The sequence below is a fragment of the Mytilus galloprovincialis genome, chromosome 2 (genome assembly GCF_965363235.1).
Source record: "Mytilus galloprovincialis chromosome 2, xbMytGall1.hap1.1, whole genome shotgun sequence".
Taxonomy (NCBI): Eukaryota; Metazoa; Mollusca; class Bivalvia; order Mytilida; family Mytilidae; genus Mytilus; species Mytilus galloprovincialis.
The window spans coordinates 27,202,891-27,218,743 of record NC_134839.1 but is presented as its reverse complement, the minus strand read 5'-3'; the positions used below and the strand labels follow the sequence as shown (position 1 = coordinate 27,218,743).

At 31.2% G+C, this 15,853-nt stretch overlaps 1 protein-coding gene across 2 annotated transcripts; it reads right to left on the bottom strand.

Annotated features, from left to right (window-relative positions):
* Positions 1-2,578: 2,578 nt before the first annotated feature.
* Positions 2,579-14,665, bottom strand: LOC143063284 (caspase-14-like). 2 transcript variants are annotated; one of them, XM_076235340.1, is made up of 9 exons: positions 14,559-14,665; positions 10,420-10,506; positions 8,908-9,120; positions 7,812-8,007; positions 6,442-6,528; positions 5,049-5,236; positions 4,126-4,225; positions 3,669-3,818; positions 2,579-2,989 (listed from the first exon to the last, which is right to left on the bottom strand). In XM_076235340.1, the coding sequence occupies exons 2-9, from the start codon at positions 10,504-10,506 to the stop codon at positions 2,766-2,768; spliced, it is 1,245 nt and encodes a 414-aa protein (XP_076091455.1). In that variant the 5' UTR covers positions 14,559-14,665; the 3' UTR covers positions 2,579-2,765. The 2 variants fall into 2 exon arrangements, with proteins under 2 accessions (XP_076091455.1, XP_076091454.1); XM_076235339.1 differs by lacking the exon at positions 14,559-14,665 and adding an exon at positions 11,194-11,315.
* Between the last annotated feature and the right edge of the window lie 1,188 nt (positions 14,666-15,853).

Here is a 15,853-nt window from a genome sequence, read left to right as displayed (position 1 = left end):
ATTTATTATAAAATTGAGAATGGAAATGGGGAATGTGTCAAAGAGACAACAACCCGACCAAATAAAAAACAACAGCAGAGGGTCACCAACAGGTCTTCAATGCAGCGAGAAACTCCCGCACCCGGAGGCGTCCTTCAGCTGGCCCCTAAACAAATATATACTAGTCCAGTGATAATGAACGCCATACTAATTTCCAAATTGTACACAAGAAACTAAAATTAAAATAATACAAGACTAACAAAGGCCAGAGGCTCCTGACTTGGGACAGGCGCAAAAATGCGGCGGGGTTAAACATGTTTGTGAGATCTCAACCCTCCCCCTATACCTCTAACCAATGTAGTAAAGTAAACGCATAACAATACGCACATTAAAATTCAGTTCAAGAGAAATCCGAGTCTGATGTCAGAAGATGTAACCAAAGAAAGTAAACAAAATGACAATAATACATAAATAACAACAGACTACTAGCAGTTAACTGACATGCCAGCTCCAGACTTCAATTAAACTGACTGAAAGATTATGATTTCATCATATGAACATCAGGCACAATCCTTCCCGTTAGGGGTTTAGTATCATACCATCATAACATATATGAGAAGAACATAACCCGTGTCATGCCAACAACTGTTTTTAGAATAAATGTGTTTAGTTCCGATGCAAAGACCTTATCAGTGACTCAATATTAACGCCAAAATATGCAATCTTTAATGACTTGACAACAGTATCGTAATTATATCCCTTCTTAATAAGTCTATTCAAAGGTTTTGTAAGTTTCTGAGGTGAATACTGACACCTTTGTGCTTTATAAAGAATATTACCATAAAAAATTGGATGTGAAATACCTGAACGTATTAGAAGTCTGCATGTTGAGCTATATTTACGAATGATGTCTTTATACCGATGATAAAATTTAGTAAATGTTTTGACTAGTTTGTGATATCGAAAACCCTGGTGTAATAATTTTTCAGTAATACATAAATTTCTCTCGTTAAAATCGAAAACATTGTTACATACACGAGCGAATCGTACAAGTTGAGATATATAAACACCGTAAGATGGTGACAAGGGAACGTCACCATCTAAAAACGGATAAATAACGATAGGAAATGAAAAATCATCCCTTTTATCATAAATTTTAGTATTCAGCTTTATGATTTCATCATATGAACATCAGGCACAATCCTTCCCGTTAGGGGTTTAGTATCATACCATCATAACTATGTCTGTTTAGTTCACGCATCATTGTAAATATAAAGGAATTTGATTAGACTGTCATCAAAGTGAGAGGTGTAGCGCTTTAAAACCAGGTTTAATCCACTATTTTCTACATTTGAAAATGCCTGTCCTAAGTCAGGAATATGACAAGTCTTGTCCATTCGCTTTTTATGTGTTTTGTCATTTGATTTTGCCATGTGATTATGGACTTTCCAATTAGATTTTCCTCTGAGTTCAGTATTTTTGTGATTTTACTTTTTAATACGCCAGACGCGCGTTTCGTCTACATAAGACGCATCAGTGACGCTCAGTTCAAAATAGTTATAAAGCCAAACAAGTACAAAGTTGAAGGGCATTAAAGAAAATAAAATCCTAAAAGTTTTGCAAAATACTGCTTAAATAATCTATGCCTGGGATAAGAAAGTCCTTAATTTTTCAAAAATTCACATTTTTGTAAACAGGAAATCTATAAAAATGACCATATAATTGATATTCATGTCAAGTGCTGACTACGTGGCTGGTGATACCCTCGCGGACGAAACGTTCACCAGCAGTGGCATCGACCCAGTGGTGTAAATAGTATTCAAAGGTACCAGGATTATAATTTAATACGCCAGACGCACGTTTCGTCTACACAACACTCATAAGTGACGATCAGTTCGAAATAGTTATAAAGCCAAACAAGTACAAAATTGAAGAGCATTAAAGACTATATAACGAATGATATGATACAGCTTTTTGGTTTATCACAGTATACAAGCTATTTGTATGCCAAACTGTTCTATTGATTTCATAAATTTGTACTTTTAAGTTCTTAAAATTATATACATATTTGAAAAATTCGATGATTATAGGTTGAGTTTCAACCGGGCAAATATTTTCAAATTTCAATAGGTCATAACTCTAAAAACCTCAATCGACTAGAATATCCCACTTCATAAGCATACCTAACAATGTTCCAACTGTCATATGGATAATGATAAAACATAAAATTTGATTTTCGATGACAAGTTAGGTGTTAGACATAACAAAAGCTTACAGAGGCAAGCTTCAGGCATATTTCTAAAAATAATCAATCGACTGGAACATACTAGTAGTACCATAAAGCACATCTGCATATCTAGATCTCACAATGCACCAAGCTTCATGTAGATACGATAAATCATGTAGGAGGAGTTGTGATGACAAGATCGGCTCTGAAAAGGCTAAATATTCCTAAGTGAAATGGGCATTGGGCACTTAAGTATCATTCTAGATAAACGGAACAGAATCATTAAACCTTGACAAGGAGATGTTTGCAAAGCATTATTAATTATTCTACAAAGTTCCAAGCTAATAAATAATTTTAAAAAAAACAACGTAAAAGCAAAGTGTGTTTTTATTTATATTTTAATATACAGTAAACTTGAAATTCAAGATTATTTTGGAAAAAGCGAATGTTCCTTGCGTTAAAAGTCAAATATTTAAATATTATTAAATTAGTTGTTAGGCTATTTCATAAAAAAGACGAATATCATAATCTGTTTCATTAGTTATAAGCATTTTCTAGGTTACGACTCAGTGGGTACTAAAAAAAGTCTTTTTGTAAGAGTGCTCCATGTACAGGGCATTTGTACATGCCTTTTTGTTTTGTCAGCAGAGCATTTCGCAAGGGCTGCTTTGACATCAATCATAATTTCTTCTAGATGCGTCTTAGTATATTGTTCCTTGAACTTTTTTATACATTCATAGATAAACATAGATCCAAAATTCTTGTGTCGAAAAGCTTTATAACCTGAAATCATATGACAAAAGAAGTAAAATTGTAAGAAAGTTATAACAAACTTAGCGTGATGAGCTTTTTAAAAAAAATCTCTGTATCCGTATTCAATCGATTTCCAAAACAGAAATAGCAGATGTACTCAAATACGCTTGAAGTTGAATATGCCACAATAGCAACTAAAATGTGAATTAAGCGAACCAACAAAATAATGCAACATACATTGTAAGCTTGTGTTTTTCAAAATGATTTAAGAAAAACAATCGACGCACATATCCCCAAGATGACATACTAGTAATAGAGATTCAAGATTAATGATGTTTAATCTAATTTCCCGGTATAACAGGTCCGGAATAAATAAGTTCACCCTTATAAATATCGTAGCGTTGGTGTTGCTTTTGCTTCGGATTTTGTTGTTGTATGTTGTTATATTTTATTTTGTAATGTTTGCTGTACATGGATTTCCATACGTAACATACTTGTTATATAATTTGCTTATTATATTGATGTTTTGGGAGGCGACTTTCCTGATATGGAACTTGCGCTTAGAAAAAAAAGTTTTCATTTAAAGCATTCATAAATTGGTCATGCATAAACGTTAGGCAATTGCTATGTTTCATTGGTCTATTGACATTTTTCGATTATATTGCAGAGTAATAACGACAGAATATATAATTATAAAATAACTTTGTACCTTCAGTAGTTGCATAAGCAATAAGAATGTCTGCATCAGTGGGTGCTGATATTCTCTCTAAAGTGTCATCTTCGTCATCGTCTGGCTGAACAAAAGTATCTTGGATTGATTTCCCTCTACAGCTTTGGATGAAGAACATTTTCGGCTTACCTATAAAAGCATGATACATATAGTTCTTATGTCTATAAACGCTTGATTGCGATTGTTCTGATGTCATTTGTTTATACTTATTTTTCTCTACCATAATTTCACTTTATATGCCCAATTGACTTTAACTATATGGATGATCTGTGTCAGAACTGTACCAGTATTATAGAAATTGTCCGGGAATGAATTAAACCCAATATAAATAAAACATAAGCTACTGATTTATCAATACCCTCGGAGGGTGTAGTCCAATAGCAGTCTCATGTATTATTACTAAAATTAGGAGATATCGTCGTGTTTTCTTACTTACCTACAAAATTTGGTATCTTATCATTTTTAAACAATTCCATTATTTCATCCACAGAAATTGTTATCTTCTTTTTACCTTTATCAGCAGTTATGACTCCAAACTAATGTAAATAAAGGATATTGATATTACTTAACAGAGACGGTAACTTCTGATTTCATACATTTTTTCCTACATTTCTTACGAAAAAATGCTATTTCAGAGGTAGAATATCCCAAGATGGTAACCAAACACCTACTGTCTAATAAATTAAGCTCTTGTTCTACTACACATTTAAATTCCGACTACGACAAGTGGGACATATTCAAACAGCGGTAATGTTGCCTTTATTCATCATGCATTGTCGTAATGTTTTGTTTTTAACCGAAGTTCATTGTGATATTGTACATAATTGACATTATCTGTTTCTCAAGTTTTATAGGATATTTCCGATTAACATTGCCACGAAACTGTGAATTATTCAGTTGATAGACATTTTTTTTAAATAATAATTTAATATGTAGGTAGTTGTGTACAAAAAGCTCATATATGACGTCCCTATGCTTAGAGCACTCAGACTAAGTTTATATTTTTATATCATTAAAACACATGATACGAGCTATCTTCTCATTTTTTTATTTCAGAATTCTTTTATTTTGTTTTCTAGTTGTATACACAATAGTGTCTTTTCCGTGTATTTTCTTTTCTTAATTTTACAATTTTACACAACTTATAGCTTAGTACAGATCTATGTGACCCATATGTTGTACGATATTTAAACAACATATTACTACATTATTGTAAATATAATTATATTTTTCTATATCAGACCCCATCTACCTTAGACCAATGCTAGTCTCATTTGCCCATTTGCCCATATACAAGTGTTCATTTACATGCTAGTTAATAGAAATGTTTATCAAGAAAAAAAAAGTAAAAAATCATACCTGACTACCATGAGCCATTAGAAATACCATAAAACAATAATATGATTTATAATTCCGATTTAGATTCCTTGAAATATTTTCTAGAGTATCAACCAGCTCCGCTTTTGTTGGGTCTGCCATAACTAAATATTCAAATTTTAATATACCGCTCATTAATTCAATAATATTTTTTTCGTCTTTGTCTGCCCCTAAAAATATAAAAAAAAGTCTTTTGGTTAACACTTAGGGTTAAAAGAAATTGTCTGCTTGAAATCTATTTGAAAAACATGGTGGTTTATTCCGTTATACAACGTCGTATAATGCATATATAAAGTAGTACACACTTTAATATAGCTGTGGAGCAAATTTAATGCCACATTACGAACAGTAGAGATAATTCTTTAGAACATTGTTTTAAAGATAGAAGACCGAACGCGAACACATATTTTGGCACTAGAAGGTTATTGTGTAAAGTTTTGGTTATTCTATTGTTTGTTTTTCGCTTTACATTACGATGCGGAGCTTTTAGTTTCAGTCATGAAATAAATTACTTATCACAGATAAATTCTGATTGGTTGCTTTACGATGCGGCTGAGATACATGATCAGCATTTAAAACTTCATTGTAAATCAACAACCACATGTACACATATTACCTTAAATAATGACAAATTGATTGAAGCAGTCCACAGCTTTTAAGAAAGCTCAAACTTGTTCGATGTTTACTTTTAGGAAATGGTGTTGCCTGTTTTTATTTCCTTTGCGGTTTTTGATAGTACTCTTTATATCTTTATCTTTTTGTTAAAGATACTATTAAGATGTAGAAGTCAGTGGTAACTCAGACAAAGGACATAGAAATACCATGGGAAAGAATTACTGAGTTGATTAATCATTGAAAAGGTTTGTCATAGCAAGTTATCATTTTATAAAAGTTTGGATTTCATGCACACACATATTTAAAGCAAAATGAGAGTCTTCTGCTGTCTTTGATCGTGTTTTTTAAAGGGTTTTTGATGAACATAGCATATGGTGAGGAAGCAATGCAAATTAATATAAAATACTTTCTCATTTAAAATGAAACATATTATGTGATTTTAACCTATGGTTACGACTGTTTTTACAAATAAAGAATATAATGTATTAAGATCGTTTCTTTTTCTGTTATACTATTTCACTGTATAATCCTTGCAGACTGTGTAAATTGTTGTCTGTAGCTTCAAAATCGATCAACTATACATTTAAATTGCATTTTTGGAATATAACATGATATAAACTACATTTTTTAAACAACAAAATATAAACTACATTTTTGTGAATAGCATAAATATTTTTTAAATAGCATGATAGAAACAACGCTTTTCTCAATGATTATAAATTTGTATGTTTGTGTTAACCCTCATACTGACTTAACTTACAATCTCTATCTTTCCTAAAGTTTATTATAAGAACATAACCAGTCTGGTTTCCTATACATGCATATGATCCATCTGCAGAAGCTATATCTGGAAAAAAATAATATTTGAAAGACAACTAAACCAATAGTATAGTCATCAAAATTGCAAGTCAGAAAAGGTACAATATTTATTACTAGAAATAAAACGGTGCATCATATAGATGTAACAAGAAATGTTCAGGGAAATGTACGGTCAAAACGGAAAAAAACAGTAGTATACCGCTGTTCAAAAACAGACAATGCTATATGACCAAAAAGTCATACACTAGTAAACCTATTTTGGTCTAAGACAGTCATTTTGATCTAATTTGTTCGTAAAATGATGTGCTATAAATTATTAAATAATTTTCAGTCGTTCAGTGTATTTTAGATTTATCCACTGTGGTAAAGTCAGTACTGTTCAAATAATTAGCTTGTAGTCAAGTGAGATCTGTTAAGTCTTTTTTCTGACTATCAATATTTGATATTTACCTGTACATATGAAAAACATGCTAAATCGTCTGAAAGACTAACCATGATATAATGATGTATTTTTCAGACGTTTCAGATTTTGTCAAGATCAAAACAACTGTTTAAGATTGAAATCATTTACTAGTGAAATGACGAAAAGTCAAATAAGTCCACAAAACACTAGTTCACAGAAAAGTACAGATTGAACAACACGAAACCTTACAAACAACTAGAGTTAAATGAGGTGATGAAAATAAACTGATTATAGATACCAGGATTAAATTTTGTATTTACGCCAGATATAACAGTTCTTGTCTTTATAATGGAACCTTATCATGCTAATGGTCGATAAGTCAATTTGAAGACTTTACAATCGATGAAAAACGTTTAACAAGATCAGTATATCATTTCACAGTTTACCATTTCAACCAAAGGTACCAACATGATAGTAGCTGTCCATTAGTTCCGTTGGTTGAAATCGTTCAACATTTAATTGTGTCAGATCCTTTTTGAAATAACCTAATTGTTGGTTATTGTTGTTAATATTTTTGTCAATAGACCTATTCCTTCGTTCACAAATAAAACATACCTGAAAAGGGATAGAATATACAACTATTTCCCCCATTCATTAATAATTATTATGAAATTATCTTCCTGTCATAAGATATACATGTATAAAAGAGAGAAAAGAAACCAAAGGGAAATTCAAACGTATATGTCGAAAATGAAGTGACAACGCCATGGCTAAAAATGAAAAACACAAATAGACACATTACAGCACAAATTACAAAATAGAAAACTAAATACTGAGCAACACGCTACCCAACAAAATTTTCGTTGCTCCGGAAAGGTAATCATATACATTTATGTAGGATCAGTTACCTTTGGCAGCAGATTCAGGAAGAATGGTACTTTTTCTAAGAGCTCGGGAAGCAGCATCTTGTTTTGCATCTTTCTTTGATTTTGCCTTTCCTATATGCTCTTCCTCTTTCACAATACCATCATTTTCATGAGTAATTATCAATTTACAGACGAATTCATCCTCTTCTTTGTAAATGTCCTCATAGGTATGGTTTATCTACAAAATTAAAAGATTGATACAAAGATTAATCAAATTATGCATTCAAGCAGTATCTCCTTTGTATATCTAGTTCAGTTTTAAACCCCAATAATCAACCTTTAGCCTTATAACCAGTGACATATATTCGTTGACATGCATCTATTTTCTAACATCTTTCCTTAATCAATGATCGTAGTTATCCTCTCATATTTGATGTGATTCCTTCAGTTTTAGTTTGTAACCCGAATTTGTTTTTTCTCAAGCGACTTAATCAGATCTACAGTGTAACTCTTTTACACAATCTAAATACTTTAAAGGAATGTCGTGTCTTGATATTTTCGTTCTACAAATTAATAAAACAAATATTTATTTTTAGGTAAAGATTGCATGAGATGCAATCAAAACCTGATGGGACTGACTTGATATATAAATCTTCCAAGACTAACACGACCTTTTTTCTATACAACATATAGTGCATTGATCATAACATTCTATAATCCTATCCATGAAGATTTCCAGTAATTTATCAATGTAATATATGCTCAGATATTCAAGGTACAAAATGGTGATACACTTATCAAGAAAACTACATAACTTTTGCAAGGTGCAAGAATCTAACAATATAAATGAAGTCATTGTTCAAGCTTTCTTCCTTTGTCTAGAATTGCTGTTTAATCAACTAAAACCAATGCAATATTTAATTTCACTCTCCGCTGATAAATTGAAAATCTTTACCCTCAGTGCTTACAAGCACTTTGATTACCTTTCTGTTTCTAAAAATGGTAAACATGTTTATCGATGCAAAATAATAAAAAAAATATCAGGGAAATGGAAGACAATACATTACAGATGCAATATCATTTAAATGATGAAATGTTTGTTCTTTTAATGTATACTGACCTTATAAAAAATTCTTACCTGCATGTTATTTTGACAAAATTCGCTTAATTTAGAAACTGGTGTCTTATCAATATTTGTTGTTTTGCTATGATATTTTGTATTCATTAAGGCATCATTACAGGCATTATCTCTTGCAGATTTCTTAGTTGCTCCACATCCAGAGTATTCTTCATCTTCAAGGATAACATTGGCAACAAATCCATCTTCTTGTAGATTGATGTCGCACTGCATCTGAACAGTTATAAAAATCAATATAGGGAATTCAGACAATTGTATAGTTTGCAAAAAAAAAAAGGATATGATTGTGCACGTCTTAATAATTTATGATTAGACATTGCATGAAATTTTATATTTCCCTGACACAAAACAACACGACAGCCATGTTCTCTCTTCCTTGTCGAAATGAAAATAACGTTATATAAATGTCGTGCCTTCGAAGAGTTTTCTTAATTCACATTAACGTTCAAACCTAATCATTGAAAGAACTTGTTCAACTAGCTGAATGTGTAAATGGCTATTATAATAAAACAGAGTTTAACTAAATAGAATAACTAATTTAATTCAATCACTTCTTTGTGTTGGAAGCTTATATTTTAGATAATGTCTAAAAACCAATGGATAATTTAAGATAAGCGTGTCATCAATCATGTCAATACCTAAGTACTGAATACTGAGAAAATGAAATAACTGTTTCAAAATTATTAAGTATTTTCATGAGTGCATGACAGATGCAACTAGCTTAAAGAGCAGCAACAGTGTGAACCTGACCTGTCGCCTTTAATCGAATCCAGTGTACATTGATAATCATATGTTTTTAATGCTTAAATTATTTCCTTTTTTGTACTTCAGACAGCTTATGGAAGACAGAATAATTGATTGAATGATTAATCTTAAAATGTAAAATTACTGAAGTAAGTTATTTGTAGTAGATTTTAACGTCGAATTATGTTTTTTTAGATGTATAATTGTTGATATCATGAAATTGTAATTCCTAGAAAAAGAAAAAAATACAAGAATCTGCTGCAGATATAAAATATAAAATTGAGAATGGAAATGGGGACTGTGTCAAAGAGACAACAACGCGACTACAGAACAAACAACAGCAGAAGGTCACCAACAGGTCTTCAATGCAGCGTGAAATTCCCGCACCCGGAAGCTGCCCCTAAACACATATATATACTAGTTCATGTAATCCATGGAAACATGCAATCTTCAACGCTTCGGGACATATACAATCAATAGCAAGATCACCAAATAATGGACTCTGAGGGAAATTAAAAACTGGAAGCCGTTAGTTAAATGGCAAAATCAAAAGCTCAAACATAGCAAACGAATTGATAGGACCTTATCTAAACAGCCAAAACTTTTGAGTCAAAATATAACATTCACACTTTTGATATGTAGTCTTGTAAACATCCCTTGTTATTATTCGACGAAATGAAGCACTATTTACGTTTTACTCTCAATTACAGTTTTCAATAAAATAATTCGTCTTTAATTAAATTCCACGATTTGCTTAGTTTTATTTACCTTTAAGCCATTTTTCGCAACAAGTTCCTCTAGTTGTTTGTAAGGTCCTTTCGGTGATTTAGTTAAAACTGTTGCTTTATCTGCCATCTGCATAAAATAAACACAAAGTGACATTGTTGGAAGCTCGCGGCTACACAAAAGAACTTATAAACAAGGTTATCAATGAGCTTGTTTGGAGTTGATTCTAATTATGAATTATACTGAATGTAGAGTTTCTATTTAGTGTTTAGTTGACGGTTTTAGTCTGTTCGTGGTTTTCCCCTATATTTCATTTGTGAACTTTACATTATTGTCTGGCAGCATTCTCACAGTAGCTGTATCACCAAGTTGTGAAGATCTTATATGTCTTTTCATATAATAATTTACTTGATAAGGCGACGCTGCTTAAAACTCAGCTACTATGCTACTAAACCAAGGGTTCTTCATGATAAAGTTGAAGTCGTATATAGGATATTTTATGAAAGCCGTCAAGGATCAGTAAACTACAATTTTGATGAATAATTAGTATATTCCAGGGGCACAAGTCCATCTTTCCTTTTTCTATTTAATTACACGACTTGTTTTACTTAACATGCAAAGAACAATAGGTTCCCCTTTTTGAAACAGGAAATGCTAGTCATTTTTCTTATGAAGCACATAATTTCGATGGGGTTCCGCTGTTGTGTCATTTTAAAATTGCTATTTTATGTTTTTTATCCTATTGTTTAATTTGGTTTTTTATGACATATATTGACAATTGGAACATAAAAAGAATTCACAAATAATTCATCTCACGTTAACTTTGGCTTTGAGAGTTGTTAATTTTGTCCAGAAATTATTTCTGAATTTGGGAACAGAAAATTCAAGCATGGTTATTTTATCATTTGTATCTGATTCAGTATCGACGCAACCACGATAATGATGTCCTCAGGGACCTACATTCCACCAGCAGTGGTACCAACCCTCTTCTACTGTGAGAAAATAAAACTTTAAATTTGGTTTGAAAAGTGTAGGAACCGGTTGTGACAGACAGGGATTATAATAAAACATTCTTTATTCAGCATTTGACAATGCAAAAATGGGCGAATACTCCATCAACTATTAAAGGAGTGTTTACATTATTGATACATTATATAAAAAAAAGTTGAAATATGGTACATTTAGAACAGGCATATCAGTGGACATTTTCTTAGTTCATGCATTCTTATTTAAAATTTTAGTAGTTTGAAGGCTTGAAACAACATGGAATGTAAACTTTAACCGAGACTTTAACATACATAATGATATATTTTAAGGACTAATATCTCAACGGTATTATTTGGCAGATTCATTTTAATACTTTGTAAATTTTAATTCTCTTGGACAAAAATGGACTTCCCATACCTTATCTATCAACAAAGATGTGGTTGACTGTATAAAGTAAGTCATTAATAGATTTCCAGAAGTCTTATTCGACGGCGAAATAGATAAACAGTCATTCCCAAAAAATGGGTACAATTCGAATGTAGACACTGTTAAAAAATAAATTTCAACTGAGCAGAGAGAGAGTGTTGTTTTCTTCTTTGTCTATATCTAGTCTGTCATTTTTTAAATTTTTACTTACACCATTTTAGTTGTTTTCTAGTTTTAGCATTTTTTGTAAGACAAGGTAAGTATGAACGTATCGGAGGTTAATGTTGTATAAAGTCATCTTAAAAATTGCATTAGAGAAAAACACAAGATTTAAATCCAGGCTCATGTGAAATGGGTTACATTTACCACCATAGCAAACTGATTTATACGTATTATTCTGTATATATTGAAAGCAAATACCAATTTTAAGGTCTGAATTAATATAGTGTTTAAAAAATAATTCAAATAAGTAGTTTTCACAACTTATTTAGTAATAAATTTAAACTAATGAAATGTTATGCTGTATAATATTTTAGTTTTATAATACAGCTTTCCAGGAAAAACCCTATTATTTATGTTTTTAATCACTTGTATGTATTTTTTATGCTTGTATTAATCCACACCCCCATCTTTGTTACGGAGGTTGATATCAAACCAGTATCTGAATGCTGATACATAATAACACTTAACTCTTTAATGCTAGCTTTTCTAAACAATTTAATGACATTACAAACTAAAAAACTGTTTTCTATCAAGTTATATGTTTCTTTTAGTCAAATGGACTTGTTCTTGTCAAAATCTCCGTAACGATTCATAAACTTTCACTCAAAAATATGTTTTACCTAAACCGAATACTGTTCAACTTAATTTGATTAGCTCTATACAGATAATGTCATCTTCCTTCACACCATAATGTATGTATTATACTCAACTATGAAGTTTTGGAGTCAAAATAGTTTCATTTCGAAAATTTCTATCCTCCGTAACGACATTTAAAACCTCCATAACGGACAATTCCAGTTCTTACCAACAGCAAACATATAAATGAATGTAAATATTAGAATTAAATGACAAACAAGACAACAGAATTAAACATTTTTCTTAGTAAATCGTTATCTAAAAAGAGTAAAGTCCTGTTAGAGAAAAAAAACTTTTTTTCCTCAAATTTCTTTCCTCCGTTACGTAAATCAATGATGTCGTCTATGATTGACATCACCTTTTGATTTTTATTAGTGATAATTGATGAACTGATTTGGTATCTATAACAATGTACAAGAATTTCAATTGGTATGATCGTGTTTACATGCATCTTTAGATTTTTTTTATTTGCATAACCTCCGTTACATTGATGAGTCCTAAATAATCTTGAAAATGTTTGCCATAAACCGCAGTTAAAGTTATGATTGTCGTCGTAATTACACTATTTTAAATCTAAGAAAATGGCTGATATAACGTTTATTAAACGTTATAATGTTGCTCACATAATAGGGAAAAAACAAGTTAACCTACCTTTCTCAAAACAACATTTTTTTTCTTAAAATCTGTATTTTGTTTGTCTGTTTTCTTTATAATAAATGATGTCTGCTAAAAAAATTACTTTCGGCAGTGTCGGCAGCCGCTGATACTGATAGAAAAGTCTGACAACTTAACTGTAAATAACTGCGTCACGGAGGTTATTTAAACGGAGGTTAGGTTTATTTACATTATACATGGAAATATGTAACAATATTGTTGAGTTGCTTTCTCAAAACTGATTATTGAGAAGCTTTATGGGTGCTTTCAATGAAATAATCATCATTTTGATTTGTTATTGGTTAGTGCGTTCCAAAATACGCGTTACGTAGGTTGGATTCTTATATGCGACAATCGAAAAAAAGAGAAAGAGAAGATTTTTTTTTATTTTTCGTTTCATTGCAATAAAAGTTAAAGGCAGGATTTTAAAATTTGATGTATCAACTTTGCTTAAAGTCACTTTGGGCATGATTTCCAATCATATAAATATGTTTTGACTGTACCTAAAGATACGTTACGGTAGGTTATACGTTTATCGGCGACATTGGTTTAATGGGCAAATCAAAGTGTATATTATAACTTTTGATTCTAAAATATTTTTGTGGATAAAAATCAATATTGTGTCAAATAAAAAAAGCAAATCTAATCCTGATTTAGATGAAATAAAGTATTTTAATTCACACCGATATTTGGAGTTTTTCTTGGCGACATTCGGAATTCGTGTGATTTCCGTATATTGAATAGAAAATCACAGAAATATATTTACGATATACATCACAAAAGAATATAATTTTATTTTAGTATACATATTAATCACTTAGAACACGAAAAAGATTATCTGTGACATATGTTAAGCTTGCATTTTGTGGTTATTTGCCGGCGACACTGAAATTTTGTAATTGTACCCATTTTTTGGGAATGACTGAAAATCTATTTATAGAAAAGGTATTTTCCTTGATACAATTCTGATTACATGTTAAAAATATCACTGATAATGATGTATAAATATTTTACTTGATCTGTGACTGATACGTGAATCTTTTTATCCTTGGTATGATAAAACAAATGGAGTGGATTAATTAGTGTTATAAGAATCACATAAAATGATGTACTCGTCAGGTGAATATAAGTGTTAAGAGATGCACACACAATGAAAAAGTCCTTTTTGAAACATGAATGTATTAACCATAGTATCATGAGTATCTTATAACATGTATAATAAAATGTGTGTATCAATTGAGGAAAAATATACATACCTCTGTACAATACCATTTAAACTTTTACAAGTTAAAATCTTCCGGTCAATAAAATATTGATCCGAAATTTTCTAAAATTATATGACTGCTTCCTCTTCCGGTTTATAACGTTTATTATAATGTTTGTAAAATTTTGTGGTGTATGACAGATCATGACAATATATAAAAAATATAAACTTCAAGCATTTGATCATAAATAATTTTAAATAGTTACTTCAACTTATAAGGATTAAGATGTTAATTAATACTCAACGCTGAAAGCGAAAACTTCTGTCAGAACGGTCAGAATAAAATTCCGAAGTTTAAAAAAGAGTCATAAAATTGTATTTAATTTTTATTTCATGAAATCAAGGTTCATTAACAAGGATGAGCTCCTGGCACCAAAACTACTGCTCTAGCAGAAATATAGTTACAAACGAACTGGTGAACCGATACAATAAGAGTGTTAAGTGCAGGGGCGGATCCAGCCATTTTGAAAAGGGGGGTTCTAAACCAGAACAAAGGGGGGGGGTCCAATTACATGTCCCCATTCAAATGCATTGATCGTCCAAAAAAAGGGGGGTTCCAACCCCCGGAACCCCCCCTCTGGATCCGCGCCTGAAGTGAGGGGGTGTGTGTGGTAACTAGCGGTTTGCTTTCAGATTTCTTAGATCTGAGGATTATGGTTTCGTCCTATTCCCAATTGTTACATTTTTTAGTATTGATTGACATGCATAGCAGAAAATGTTTAACCTCTCGACGTATCTTGTCTGTGTCCTTTACAAGTGTGTGCGATAACCTCGGTTTTTGTTTTTAACATTGTTTATATCTTAAAATTGAGAAAGGAAATGGGGAATGTGTCAAATTTACTTATTAAATTTGAATTTCGGTAAACCAATGCAGCCTTATTTTCATGTAAACAAAACCTCTTTAAGGAAAAACAAATCTACAGCAGCCATCATATAAAAACTATAAGACTTAGTTCTTTTTACTTTCGACAAAAAAGATATTATAAATTAACTGTTTACAAAACTTAAACTTTTTGAACACTAATTAAGGCTTTTCTACCTCAGGTATAGATTATCTTAACCCAAATTGGCAAAACTTTTAGGAATTTTTGGTCCTCAATGCTCTTCAACTTCGTACTTTATTTGGCCTATTTTTATTTTTTTTTATTCGAGGGCCACTGATGAGTCTTTTGTATACAAAACGAGCATCTGGCGCAAATAAAATTTCAATTCTGGTATCAATGATAAGTGCATTTAAATCAAAATGAAAGCAAATTATCCTCTACCGCTCATTTAAACATCAATAAT

Coding starts and splice junctions, on each gene's coding strand:
- LOC143063284 (XM_076235339.1), bottom strand. CDS start 11,268: ATGCTTGAATTTTCTGTTCCCAAATTCAGAAATAATTTCTGGACAAAA. Junction 9,121..10,419: donor TTGCGAAAAATGGCTTAAAG/GTAAATAAAACT, acceptor ATAACTGTTCAG/ATGCAGTGCGACATCAATCT. Junction 8,008..8,907: donor TTTGTCAAAATAACATGCAG/GTAAGAATTTTT, acceptor TTAATTTTGTAG/ATAAACCATACCTATGAGGA.